The 12642-nt window shown below is 38.4% G+C and overlaps 1 protein-coding gene across 2 annotated transcripts in view; it reads right to left on the reverse strand.

Annotated features, from left to right (window-relative positions):
* Window positions 1-1562: 1562 nt before the first annotated feature.
* Window positions 1563-12642, reverse strand: part of CAMK1D (calcium/calmodulin dependent protein kinase ID) — a 431917-nt gene continuing 420837 nt past the window's right edge. The window contains exons 10-12 of one of the 2 annotated variants that reach the window (XM_069765212.1): window positions 10894-11026; window positions 4168-6342; window positions 1563-3425 (exon numbers count right to left, since the gene is read on the reverse strand). In XM_069765212.1, the coding sequence (XP_069621313.1) occupies window positions 6215-6342; window positions 10894-11026 (261 nt within the window). In that variant the 3' untranslated portion in view covers window positions 1563-3425; window positions 4168-6214. Of the gene's footprint in view, window positions 3426-4167; window positions 6343-10893; window positions 11027-12642 lie in introns of those variants that run through there. The other variant, XM_069765213.1, reaches the window with a different exon arrangement.

The raw sequence follows: 12642 nt of genomic DNA on the forward strand, positions 1-12642 counted from the left end.
AAATTAATGAACATGCTGTGTTTTTTTCCAGAATGAGTTTCCGCTCCGGAAAAAAAACGCAGCATGTGTACACAAAATGCAGATTGCATTCTATTAATAGGATGCTTAATGTGAGTGTTTTTTGCGCGGTTTTATCGCGTTTTTATAGCGAAAAAACACGAACAAAAACTGAAAAATCCAGAACGTGTGCACACAGCCTTAACCTTCACTTATGAGCTCCATATTTGCAATATTTCAGTTCAAATACACTGACGAGCAAAATGGTAACAATGTTTTGAACTTTTAACTTTCAGGCTCCTTATCTCACCATTCACTACTGCTTCAAATGTGAAACTGCCATCATATTATAGACAATCATCTTGGCTATCCAATACATAAATTTGACCTGCGACTATTTAGCATATGATTAGTTATGCAAATTACTGTTATGTTACTGCATTGTCTTGCTCCTAAAAATCTAATTTTTAATTTTTCTTACTTTGATAGTATTTTGTTTCATCACTGCCTAAATCCTTCGGGCATGCTCTCAATCAGACTGAAGCATGTCTCAATCAAAATCTGATCCCAAAACTCTTCCACATGTTCCCAAAGTTGGTGCATACTGGTCGACTTACTTGGGTATGGATACAGTTTTTTCTTCAACTCCACCAACAAGTGTTCAATTGCGTTGAGGTCTGGGGACTGCGGGGGCCAATCAGCACCTCTACTTCATTGACATTGAAATATTTCTTCTCCAATCTCAAAGAATGCCTCGGGTCATTTTTCTGCTGAAACACTATGGCGTCCTTTTTATGCCCATAGTACTCGAGTATATGAAGTAAAACATCTTGTAGGATACTCACAGATAGCTCAGCATTGAGACCACCATCGATCCTGGTCAAGTACCCAATACCTTTGACTGTGAAACAACCCGTTATCAGGCTTCCTCCACCAAACTTGACAGTTCCTTCAATTTCTTAATCCGTTAGCCTCTTTTTTCCTTGTTTCTTCTAGACCCATTTGCACCCATCAGAGCCTAGTCTATTGACTTTCATCTCATCGCTCCAAATCAACTAATTTCAATCTTCTACCGTCCACTTTTTGCACCTTTTTACAAACTCAAGCTGACGCTTCTTGCACGGTGCTTGCATGGATGTCTGTGATCTCACTATTATGAAGCATACGAGTCACCTCCACTGCTGTTTTTGTCTCACCCGAAATAATATACCTCTTTATCTGACTTGTTGACTCCAATATTTTGCCTGGACGTCCACCTCTTGGCTCCTGAATGAAGGAACGAACTTCATTTTGTATACTTTCAACTGTCATGGGGCTCACATGATGCAGTTTGTTGATTTTCTTGGCCGATAGTTGCAAGTTAAATTTATGTATGAGATAGCCAAGATGATTGTCTATAAAATGCTGGTAGTCTCACACTCAAAGCAGGAATGAATGGTGAGATATGAAAGTCAAAAGGTCAAATCGTTACCCTTTTGCTCGTCAGTGTAAACATGAAATGTTGAATATCCGGACCTTGAGACTACTTGCTTAACCTTTGTTCTTTAATTACTTTTTTCTTAGTTGAATGTGTGTATATAAATCTCACATATACTGGGAAACTTTTTACCCTAACTTTAGATGTTAAGGATGCACAAGAAAGCATATTACTGTACTGCAAGATAAGAAATCAGTGAGAAGTAATATAAGGAAAAATGGTGGCCTACTGCAATTCCACTGAATAAACAACAAAAATAAAATCTTAACTGTCATGCCTTAAAGGGGTCGGTCACTTTCTCTTGTTAGTGCAGCTTTCCTCACACACACTGACCAGCACTGATATCCATATAATGACTACAGGCCGAAGAGCACGTGATCAGAAAAGCAGTTTTTCCCATGTGGGGTGTGACTGATGGATTGGTCTGGCCACATGCTCCTCATTCAGCAGGCATGCTATGAATAGAAGTTTTGGTCAGTGGGTGAAAAAAGCCCACTAAGAGAAAGTGGTCAATCCTTTTAAACTTACATTACAAAAAATTGTGGCTGTTTTAGGATGGATAAAAAATACCCCCTCCTGTAAAGATTGCTGCCCTGGTGGTCAAAAAAATCACTATCAGTCTAGCTCCACAGTTATCAGTAGATATTGTTGGGGAAACGCTGCTGTGGAGATGTAGTGTATGTGCTTAATTTTACTAAAATACATAGTTGGAAATGGTACACCATAGCATTCCTACCTTGAGACCACTGTTTTGGCTGTGAAATTATCAATTCACAATAGGCAAACGCCTAACAGTTTGACTGGTCGGCCAATTAATGTGTATGGAATTGATCCATCTCTCCCCTCGGCCAGATAACAGAAACAGAAAGATTAAGCATGTTCCATTTCCACATGCTTGATCATTTGTTGTTAAAAGTTTCTTAGTTTTCTTATTTCTCTATTGATAACATATAGATACTTGGTTGAGTGAGTTGGGTATGGGAGAGGGATACAAAAAGAATAGCTGTTAGCCAAACAAATGAAGAGCCATCTAAGGTGCATGGTTAACTTTAGGTGTCCCTAATACCCAGTTGGGCAGTATAGACAGGGTTTGCCCTTACGGGACAACACACTTAAGCCAAACATACAACCTTACATAACTAGGCCATTTTGGGAATATAAATAAGGGATGACGTTGTATTCACCTATGTAAAAAGCCATATAATTTACTATAAATAAAATGTCTTGCAAATGTAATACAACCAAAGAAGTTCTAGCATATACATGGTTTTCTTTTAAGTTTTGTATTTTGTTAACTTAAAGTAAAATTCTCTATATAGAGAGTATATATTAGTTTGACACTCAGATTTTGACCCATATCAAACAATATAATGTTACCAAAGTTTCACTTTACAACTTGTTAACATATAACCTAGCTTGTATGGAAGTGAAACTTAAAATGCTCTAGGCTAAAATAATATCAGTTAATTGATTTACAAAACAGTAATAAAGATTAAACAAAAGATACAAAAAAGTGGAAGCAGTACCCATAACAATCAGATTATTAAAAAAATATTACTTGAATTGATTTGGAAGTCTTGTGTTGTGTTTTTATAGATTGAGCAAAAATGTTTTATTGCGCAACTGTTTCGCTTTTGCTTGTATGTAAGTACTATAAAAAGTCCATTATTCACAAAAATAAATTCCATATTTAAAATATTTGCGTTGGCTATTTTTTTATAAGTTTTATCTTCAGATTTAAGGTAATAGTAACAGAAAATATATTAAAAATAGGGGATTTTTTTTTTTATTGACAAAAAGGTAAGAAAAAAACACCGAGGTAAATAGATTCTGCTTAAATGATTAAAAAGAACACATGACAAAAAATAGACTAAGTAATGATTAAACGGTATAAGGAACTAAGTTTCCTAGAAGTTCTGTAGACATATGTTGTGCCAACAGCGAGTAAAGCCTTAAGGTACCGTCACACTTTAGCGACGCTGCAGCGATACCGACAACGATCCGGATCGCTGCAGCGTCGCTGTTTGGTCGCTGGGGAGCTGTCACACAGACAGCTCTCCAGCGACCAACGATCCCGAGGTCCCCGGTAACCAGGGTAAACATCGGGTAACTAAGCGCAGGGCCGCGCTTAGTAACCCGATGTTTACCCTGGTTACCAGCGTAAAAAAACAAACAGTACATACTTACATTCAGCTGTCTGTCCCTTGCCGTCTGGTTCCTGCACTGACTGCTGGCTGTAAAGTGAAAGCAGAGCACAGCCACAGCGGTGACTCACCGCTGTGTGACTCACCGCTGTGCTGTGCTTTCACTTTCACTTTACGGCCAGCAGTCAGTGCAGGAGCAGACGGCAAGGGACAGACAGCTGAATGTAAGTATGTACTGTTTGTTTTTTTACGCTGGTAACCAGGGTAAACATCGGGTTACTAAGCGCGGCCCTGCGCTTAGTTACCCGATGTTTACCCTGGTTACCAGCGAAGACATCGCTGAATCGGCGTCACACACGCCGATTCAGCGATGTCAGCGGGACCTCAACGATCAAAAAATGGCCCAGGCCATTCCGACACGACCAGCGATCTCACAGCAGGGGCCTGATCGCTGGTACGTGTCACACATAGCGAGATTGCTACTGAGATCGCTGTTGCGTCACAAAACTCAGCGATCTCGCTAGCGATCTCGCTGTGTGTGACGGGGGCTTAAGAAACCTACTGCTTTCAGTGAAAAAATGTCTGTGCAGATAATATCAACCATCTTCTTTTAAGAGCCAAATTTTTCAAACATTATCTCTTGCTTTTAAAATCAGATACAAAATTTGTGTATCGTCTAAACAAAGAGGGGAGCGTCAAAATACTGCAAAGTTCTTTTTAGCATTAAGAAACAGTGTGAATTTTCGGCAAATTTAAGTTTTTGCAAGTTCACAATTTTGTGAAAAATTGTGGGAAAAACACTTGACACATTATGTAATTAACAATTTCACAAGCAATAGATTTCAACTTTGGATTTGAAAATGTGCAATGTTGTACTTTTTCTGTGGCATAATACATCTAACTTACAAAGCCTTTATTATTTTTTTTTCTTTTTGAGAAATATAATAGGAAAGCAAGTCCCTTACAGTTAATTACGAAGCCCTTATTAAACACGTCTTCCTCTGCCCAGTCTTAGAAATAAAGAAAGGAATTATGAGGAAGTATGTTTTAGAAACTTAATCCAACTTAGTGGCAGGTAACCAAAAACCTGAGAAAATAAACTCTGATACCAATAGGATGTTAACATTGTACATTTACAGTATACATTTTTTATGGAAAAAAGATATTTTAATAACTTTTCCTTAATTTTCCAGGATAAAGAAAGGTTTTAATGTTTTAGAGCAACCAATAAAAGGTTATTCAAGAATTGACATAGATAATCAATACTTGTAGAAACCCCTCCGGTCATAATAAAAGCAGTTCTAGGACCTTTTCAATGCGTATCCAGGAACCGTGGTGCACCTGCACATGCACCTGTGTTTGGTATTGTTGCTCAGTTTAAAGAGGACCTGTCAGTTCCTCAAAAAAATTGAGCTGAATACCTTGTAAAAAATCTTCGAGCTTCCCTGATTGTGCCACATCTTTCATTTTTTGTTCTGTGTTACTCCATTGCAGAGATATTTGCATTTGTTGTTTTTGCAGAGCAGTATATAAAATCTCTGTTTGCAGTCCAGTTTCTTCAGAGTATTTTCTGGGGTCATGTGCTTTCAACCCTCCTTCTCAGATGCTGCCACAGCAAGACTGCTACATTAGATGCCGTACTGTGATTCGCAGTGTCTGGGAGCTGGACTTGAATACATACAACCCCATAGAAGATTGTAAAGAAACACCCAGTTGAACTAAAAGCAGAGATTTCACATACTGCTCTCTAAAGTAAAAAAAGTGAATGACTCAGCAATAAAGTGACACAGCGCAAAACGGAAAGAAGAGGCATAATCAGGGGAGCTCAGGGATTTGTATAAGGTATACAAGGTAACTCAATTTTTAGAGCAACTGACAGGTTCTCTTTAAGTGCAGGAGGACTACAGCCCATTAATTATCCTGATCAGTGGAGGTCCTGATGAACTCCCACTGATCTCAATTTGATGGCATTCCCCAGGGATAGGCCATTAATATATTTTCCTTGGAAATATGGTGCTTTAAATACAAATCATATCAGGGAAGGAGAGTGGGATACTTCTTAAAGATGCTTCACTGTTTCCATACTGTGATGTGTCTCAGTGTTGTCATTCCCATAATGTACTATATTCTGAGATTTTTTTTCTGAATCTCATTGTTTACTTACTGTATTCTCTGTGTCTGTGAGTAAAATAAAAAGAACACCATGATCTTAATGCAAAATATCATTTTAGCATAAAAATATAAAGTAAACCACCTAAATCAGTATTAATTAAATAATCCAGTTGAAACCTCAATTAATGAAAAAATACAACATATACAATACTAATACCCACATTGAGAATAAAGCAAATTATCAGAAAAAAAAGTCATGTCCAGAAGTAAGAATATTGCAAGACTCATGCAGCACCAGATACAGTCAAACTATTTTGCCTTATTGGAGCTGGAGCCATTGCAGTTTATAACACATGAACTCATCATTGTTGAAGTATAAAATATGGCCATAAAAAATTTCCTTTATATACTATGAGTCCATCCTACAGTGCACAATTCAGAATGAAATCAAATGAGTCTTCTCCGTGACTCGATCTTTGGCTGCTTATTTGCTTCCAGAATGCACTGTTGTGATTGAGGCTGGTCTCGGCCTATGATCTCCACCTACTGCTGTGATAGCCGAAGACGAGGTTACTCCAGACAGGAAGCTATATGGGCTGGATGGAGACTTACCTGTAAAAAAAATACAAATGATATGGAAAAACAAGGCAACATATTGTTTATAATTAACATTGCATTTTATAAGACAATAGATGGTGGCCCGATTCTAACGCATCGGGTATTCTAGAATATGTATGTATGTATATAGCAGCCACATAGTATATAGCACAGGCCACGTAGTATATAAGAGCCATGTAGTATATAGCAGACAAATACTACGTGGCCTGTGCTATATACTTTAAGTCCATCTAGTTCAACCCATAGCCTAACCTAACATGCCCTAACATATAAAACAGCCCACGTAGTATTTAGCAGTGTGGGCACCATATCCCTGTTAAAAAAAACTATTTAAAACAAAAAATAGGGCAGGCACCATCAATAGTAAAAAGTTGGTCACACTTGTTAAACACTATGTTTGACAAGTGTGACCAACCTGGCAATCAGTTTTCCAAGCGATGCTACAGATCGCTTGGAAAGCGCTAGCATTCTGCAAGCTAATTACGCTTGAAAAACGCTAGTGTTTAGCGGGAAAACGCATGCCAATTCCGCATGCGATATACCCGAGGCAGGAGTTGCAGAATTGCTGTGTCCCAAAAGTCGGGGGTCGTCTTATGCGCCGGGTACGGCATGTGCAGGGTGCGATCCTGCATTTCGGCGTGTGGTTCCCAGGGTCTGGAGGAGAGGAGACTCTCCTTCAAGTCCTGGGATCCATATTCATGTAAAAAATAAAGAATAAAAATAAAAAACATGGATATACTCACCCTCGGACGGCCCCTGGCTCACAGCGCTGCAAGCGTCTCCCTCCGTTCCTTAGGAATGCAGTGAGTGAAGGACCTTCGATGACATCGTGGTCATATTTTTTACATGGTGTATTTTTTACATGAATATGGATCCCATGGCCTGATGGAGAGTTTCCTTTCCTCCAGACCCTGGGAACCACACACCGTATAAGATGACTGGGTGTATAAGATGACCCCCGTCTTATACGGCGGGCATATGCCAAATTCCATATTTTATATGGAAAAGTTGGGGGTCGTCTTATACGCCCAGTCGTCTTATACACCAGAAAATATGGTATATTGATGACCTCTATCAGATCGGTGAAGGTCCAACACTGCACAGCTACACTCCACTCACGGTGTAGCGACTGCTTGTGACAGAACAGATCCTATTCAATAGAACTGGAGCTGTTCTGCATGTACCCAGCAATGACTGCTACACACTGAATAGAAACAGATAATTTAAGAGGACCTTTCACCAAATATTTAATATAACTGTATACACAATGTAATAGTGGCTGCAGTGTGGAATACAATGTTTTTGTTATTTTTTTTTACTTTTTTTTTAATTTTGCATTCCCGTTGCAAATACATTAGCAATCAAAGTAATTGACACCTAATGAATTAACATTTTTAGGTTCAAGTGGGCGATATTAGACAGTTTTCACTGAGAGGAAACATGCCCACAGTGAAAACTGTCTGAGAACAACACCCACTTGGACGTTTTTAAAAAAGTAACAGAGATATACCGTAAAATAGAAAAAAAGGGTTATTCCGCTATTCAGCCCTATCACATTGTGTGTCCAGTTCAACATGAAAAATTGGACAAAAGTCCTCTTCATAAAGAGGTTTGCTAACTGCTGCTCCTATTCTAGGAATCAGGTCCCATCAGCTGACTACAAGTGATCATACATTTTAGCATTATCTTTTGGATATAAGACAAATATATATTTTTAAAAACTTTAAAGGAGTTCTCCAGACTTGGAGCTCAAGACCGCAGTCACTTTATATGACTGCAGCCTTGTGAAACCTCCAGTGTCAGTAGTGGACGGTCATGTAACTGCAAGTTTGCGACTTGCATACTTCTGGCCACATTCTGACTAGACGTGTCCAGCCTCGCTCAATTCACTTGTATTGAGAGAGGCCGTGTATGTCTAGTCGGCACATGACCGCATGTATGAAAATCGCATACTTACATTCACGCGCACACATCCACTTCCTTAACAAAACACTTATCTTTATGTTTAGATTTAAAATATGCTAAAAATGGCAGTTTCTAGAACCTATAAGCATTGACATGAAACCCATTTTAATTCTTTACTAAAGAAAGGTCCTCTGTTAAGCTCTCTGCGCACTTCAGATAGCAGTAGGCTGAACGACTGTTCGGCCAGTAGCAATCTCTCCTATATACAGATGCAACCCTCTGTGGTCCATGATAGCCTCTGCCAGAGAGGTCTCATCTCTTAGAGAAGAATACAACTGGCCTTCTGAAATAGGACACGCCAGATCCTTATCTCCCCTGACATCATCTCTTGGAGAAGAGTCTGGAGCTCCCATACACATAGGCGGCCTAAAGAGTCAATAACGTTCGGGGTCATATAAGTTATTATGATATACAACTCGTTTGTGTATAACTCTTAGCAGTATTTTAGATTTATTCTCCACTATAAATGAAACCAGCAAAATAGTCACCTCAGTCTGGACAAATAAGCTAATATAATATTTTCCTACGTGGTGAAGAGCCATTGGAAAATTGTCTGGTTTCCTGTTGGCTAAGGTTTACAGTAAAAAAAAGTTGAAACAGCCAAACAGCACTGTCTGTGTTGTGTTCTAATGAGATTTTAGGACCTTTAAAAATACTTAACTTATAGGTATGGAATTTTCTGAAGTAAGTTAATTCTTTCTTTTAATATCTAAAATTAAACATTAGATAACAAGCAATAGAAAATACAGATGCACTCTAAAAATTGAATTCTAATTAATGTGTTGTGAATGCGTGCGGTCGTAATGGCCGCACATCAGAACCAGCGGCAGATATCGTGTTCACGCCGTGGCCATCAGTTGTGGCATATTTGAAATTGGATGATACATACTGCTGGATACTGTGTCCTCCTTTTCTTTCTTGTTGAGCAGTCGGTAGACAGACAGACAAACATCTGTTATATTGTACTACTTTTGGACTACTATTAAAATTGTCCAAAGCTTCCATCCATTTGATTTGGGTGCTGAACCTTTCTATGGTTTTGGACCCTACTTTAGCGCCTATACACAGGAGTTCTGTGATTTTACCCTGCCATTTATTTTTTTGCAACATTAGATTTTTATAAGTTTAGTAGCAAGAAATTTTGAGAAACCTAATTTTTAGGGGTCGATTCAGTTGAACTGAATCGACCCCTAAAAATTAGGTTTCTCAAAATTTCTGGCTAAAACAAATTATTGCTAGAAGAGGTAATAAGAAAAAATACACCTTGTATTTCATTACTTAACTTCTCTTGTCTACAGAAATACCCTATATGTAGCTGTATGACCCCATTTTGGAAATCCTACCATTCAAGGCATTTATCAAGCTGTCTAGTGACCATTTTCACTTCAAAAATGTCTTCAAGAAATTTATGTGAAGTGGATGGAAGAAAAGTGAAAATTGCAATTTGTTTTCAAATTGAGATGGGAATGTGGGGGTGAGGTTTCGACACTGCATAAGTTGTATATTAACTTTATTCTGTGGGTTCAGTAAGATTGATGAGACACCAAATGTATATAGTTTTATTTATAGTTTTCTATGTTTGTACATTAAAAATAGTTTGTAAATGTATATATATGGCGCCAGATCTTGGGAGACATAACCTCCTATTTTTCTGTTGATAGAGTTATATGAGTGCCATTTTTGGGTGGATGCGACTTTTATAACTTTTTATTAATTCCATCTTTTGTGAGATAACTTAACATAAACAATAATTCTGACTTTTTTATGGTGTTCACTGGGGGGGGGGGGGGGATAGATAGCCTTTTTATTTTGTGCTTTTTTTCACAGACATAATGTATAGTTTATTATAGTTTACCACTTTTTTTACCACAAAATCTAATTTTTCCATGACAATAATGTTTATATGTGTCGTCATATTGTAAAAGCAGTAACTTTCTTATGTTTTCGCTAACTGAGCTGTATGAGGGCTTATTTTTTACGTTGTCAACTGTAGTTTTTATTTTTAACTTGTGATACAGTATGATACATTAAACCTAGTGTTACACAGGGACAGGAGGAGATCACACATCATCTCTCTTCTGTCCCTTGGCAGGGAAAGGGTTCATGTCACAGACCTTCATAGCAGGAGCTCATCGGTGAAAGGACTTGCACAACTGCAAGAGATAGAACAGGTTCTCTGCCCCTACTTTATAATGGGGCAACAGAACCTGGTGACAGATTCCCTTTAAAGTGAAACTCCAACTTTGTAACTATTTAAACAAATATATCGAGAAGAATAATATATTATTTCCTACCATTTTCCTGTTTAGACTGTAAGCACAACACAGGTCATTTTTATGGCAGCCTATGTACCATTGATGCAATGCTCGTAAAGCCAGTCATCATCTGCTGAAAGGCATTGTAAGAGGTTGTGTCAGCATTTCATTGATAGAATATGGGCTGACAGACATTGTGCCTGCATTCTGCAGCAAAGGTGGGAAATTTCCTGTAGCCTTTTAGATTATTCTTGGATTCTGCTTGAAGAGGAAGCAATTCCAATTGTATTACATTAGCGAGGATCACTGAGAACAATTTACTTACAGTCTTTATGACTTGTTCCATCTGGAAGAGGCTTTGCAGGGCTGTGTCCACTGGACATACTAGAACTGTCTTGGCTGCTTCCTAGGTGCAATCTTCTCATGTGTCTCACTACGGCAGTAGCATTAAATGCTTGCTGAAGGTGGACACAACAAAAATGTTAGAAAAGGACAGTTGCTTAAGGGGAATCTCTCAGTAGGACGAACCCTCCAAAGCCATTTATATGGGCAAGCAAAACATAGACTGTTGTATAAAATGATACCTTGATTTTTGTGTTTCGTTTACTTTTTACAGAGAAATCCACGTTTTTCTTAAAATGTACAGTAATTGAGCCATTAAGATCTATGGTTCGTACATTGGTCTCCCTGAGAATCTGCATCCACAATTTATTTTAAATGAAAGGGGGGCGTTACCAGCGAGAGACCTATAGCTCAGGAGAAGAGACTGTCAGTCGTTACATGTGTCACAATGGTAGCAATCGCTTTCATATAAAATAAGATCAGGAATTTTCAGGAAGATCTATATCCAGCCCATAGAACTTAAAGGGAACCTGTCACCTGAATATGGCGGGACTGGTTTTGGGTCATATGGGCGGAGTTTTCGGTTGTTTGATTCACCCTTTCCTTACCCGCTGGCTGCATGCTGGCTGCAATATTGGATTGAAGTTCATTCTCTGTCCTCCGTAGTACATGCCTGCACAAGGCAATCTTGCACAGCGCAGGCGTGTACTATGGAGGACAGAGAATGAACTTCAATCTAATATTGCGGCCAGCATGCAGCCAGCAGGTAAGGAAAGGGTGAATCAAACAACCGAAAACTCCGCCCATATGACCCAAAACCAGTCCCGCCAAATTCAGGTGACAGGTTCCCTTTAATGGCTCATTGCATAGTTAGAAAAATATCTATTTCTCTGGAATAAAACATAAGATTGCAGATATCAAGGTATCATTTTGCTCATCTTTCTATGACGGCTTTGGATGGTTGATCCTACTGACAGATTCCATTTTACATTTTAAATTGGTTAAAATATTAGTCTCGTCAAAACTATTAATTCTATAATCCATCCTAACTCTGGCCCCACCTGACTTCTGTAGCCTTGCCAGCTCACACAGCATCAACTGTGTGGATCAGCAGCTGTTTTACCATTCCATAGATTTACATTACACTTATAAGCCCCTTTGTCAGCCAGCCTGATTTCAGGTTATGTGGGCTAGAAGAAGAATGGGGTAGAGCTGGAAACCGAAGAAGATGGTCTATAAGTAGTTTAATACCCTCACTATACATTATATACATAATTAGGACAGATCACAGAATTAAAATTTGATAAGCCTTATTCTTTAATAAAAGCATTTTCACTTAAAAAAGCAGGTAAGATTATTAATTATGCCACCACCCCCTGCCAAAAATAAAGGTTTAAGAATTAAAATACTAAAAATTGTGTACTATTCAGAGTATATGCACACGTTCAGGTTTTTTCGCGTTTTTTTCACAATAAAAACGCGACAAAAATACATTACAAACTGCAGACATATGCATCCTATAATTTAGAATGCATTCTGCAATTTTTGTGCACATGATGCGTTTTTTTCCGCAAAAAAAACGCATTGCGGTAATAAAAGCAGCATGTTCATTAATTTTGCGGATTTTCTGCGTTTTTCCCGCTATTCTATGCATTTGGTAAAAAACGCACCAAAAACGCAAAAAAAAACGCATGCAGATTTCTGGCAGAAATGTCCGGTTTTTGTCAGGAAA

This window comes from Ranitomeya imitator, chromosome 4 (genome assembly GCF_032444005.1).
Source record: "Ranitomeya imitator isolate aRanImi1 chromosome 4, aRanImi1.pri, whole genome shotgun sequence".
Classification (NCBI taxonomy): Eukaryota; Metazoa; Chordata; class Amphibia; order Anura; family Dendrobatidae; genus Ranitomeya; species Ranitomeya imitator.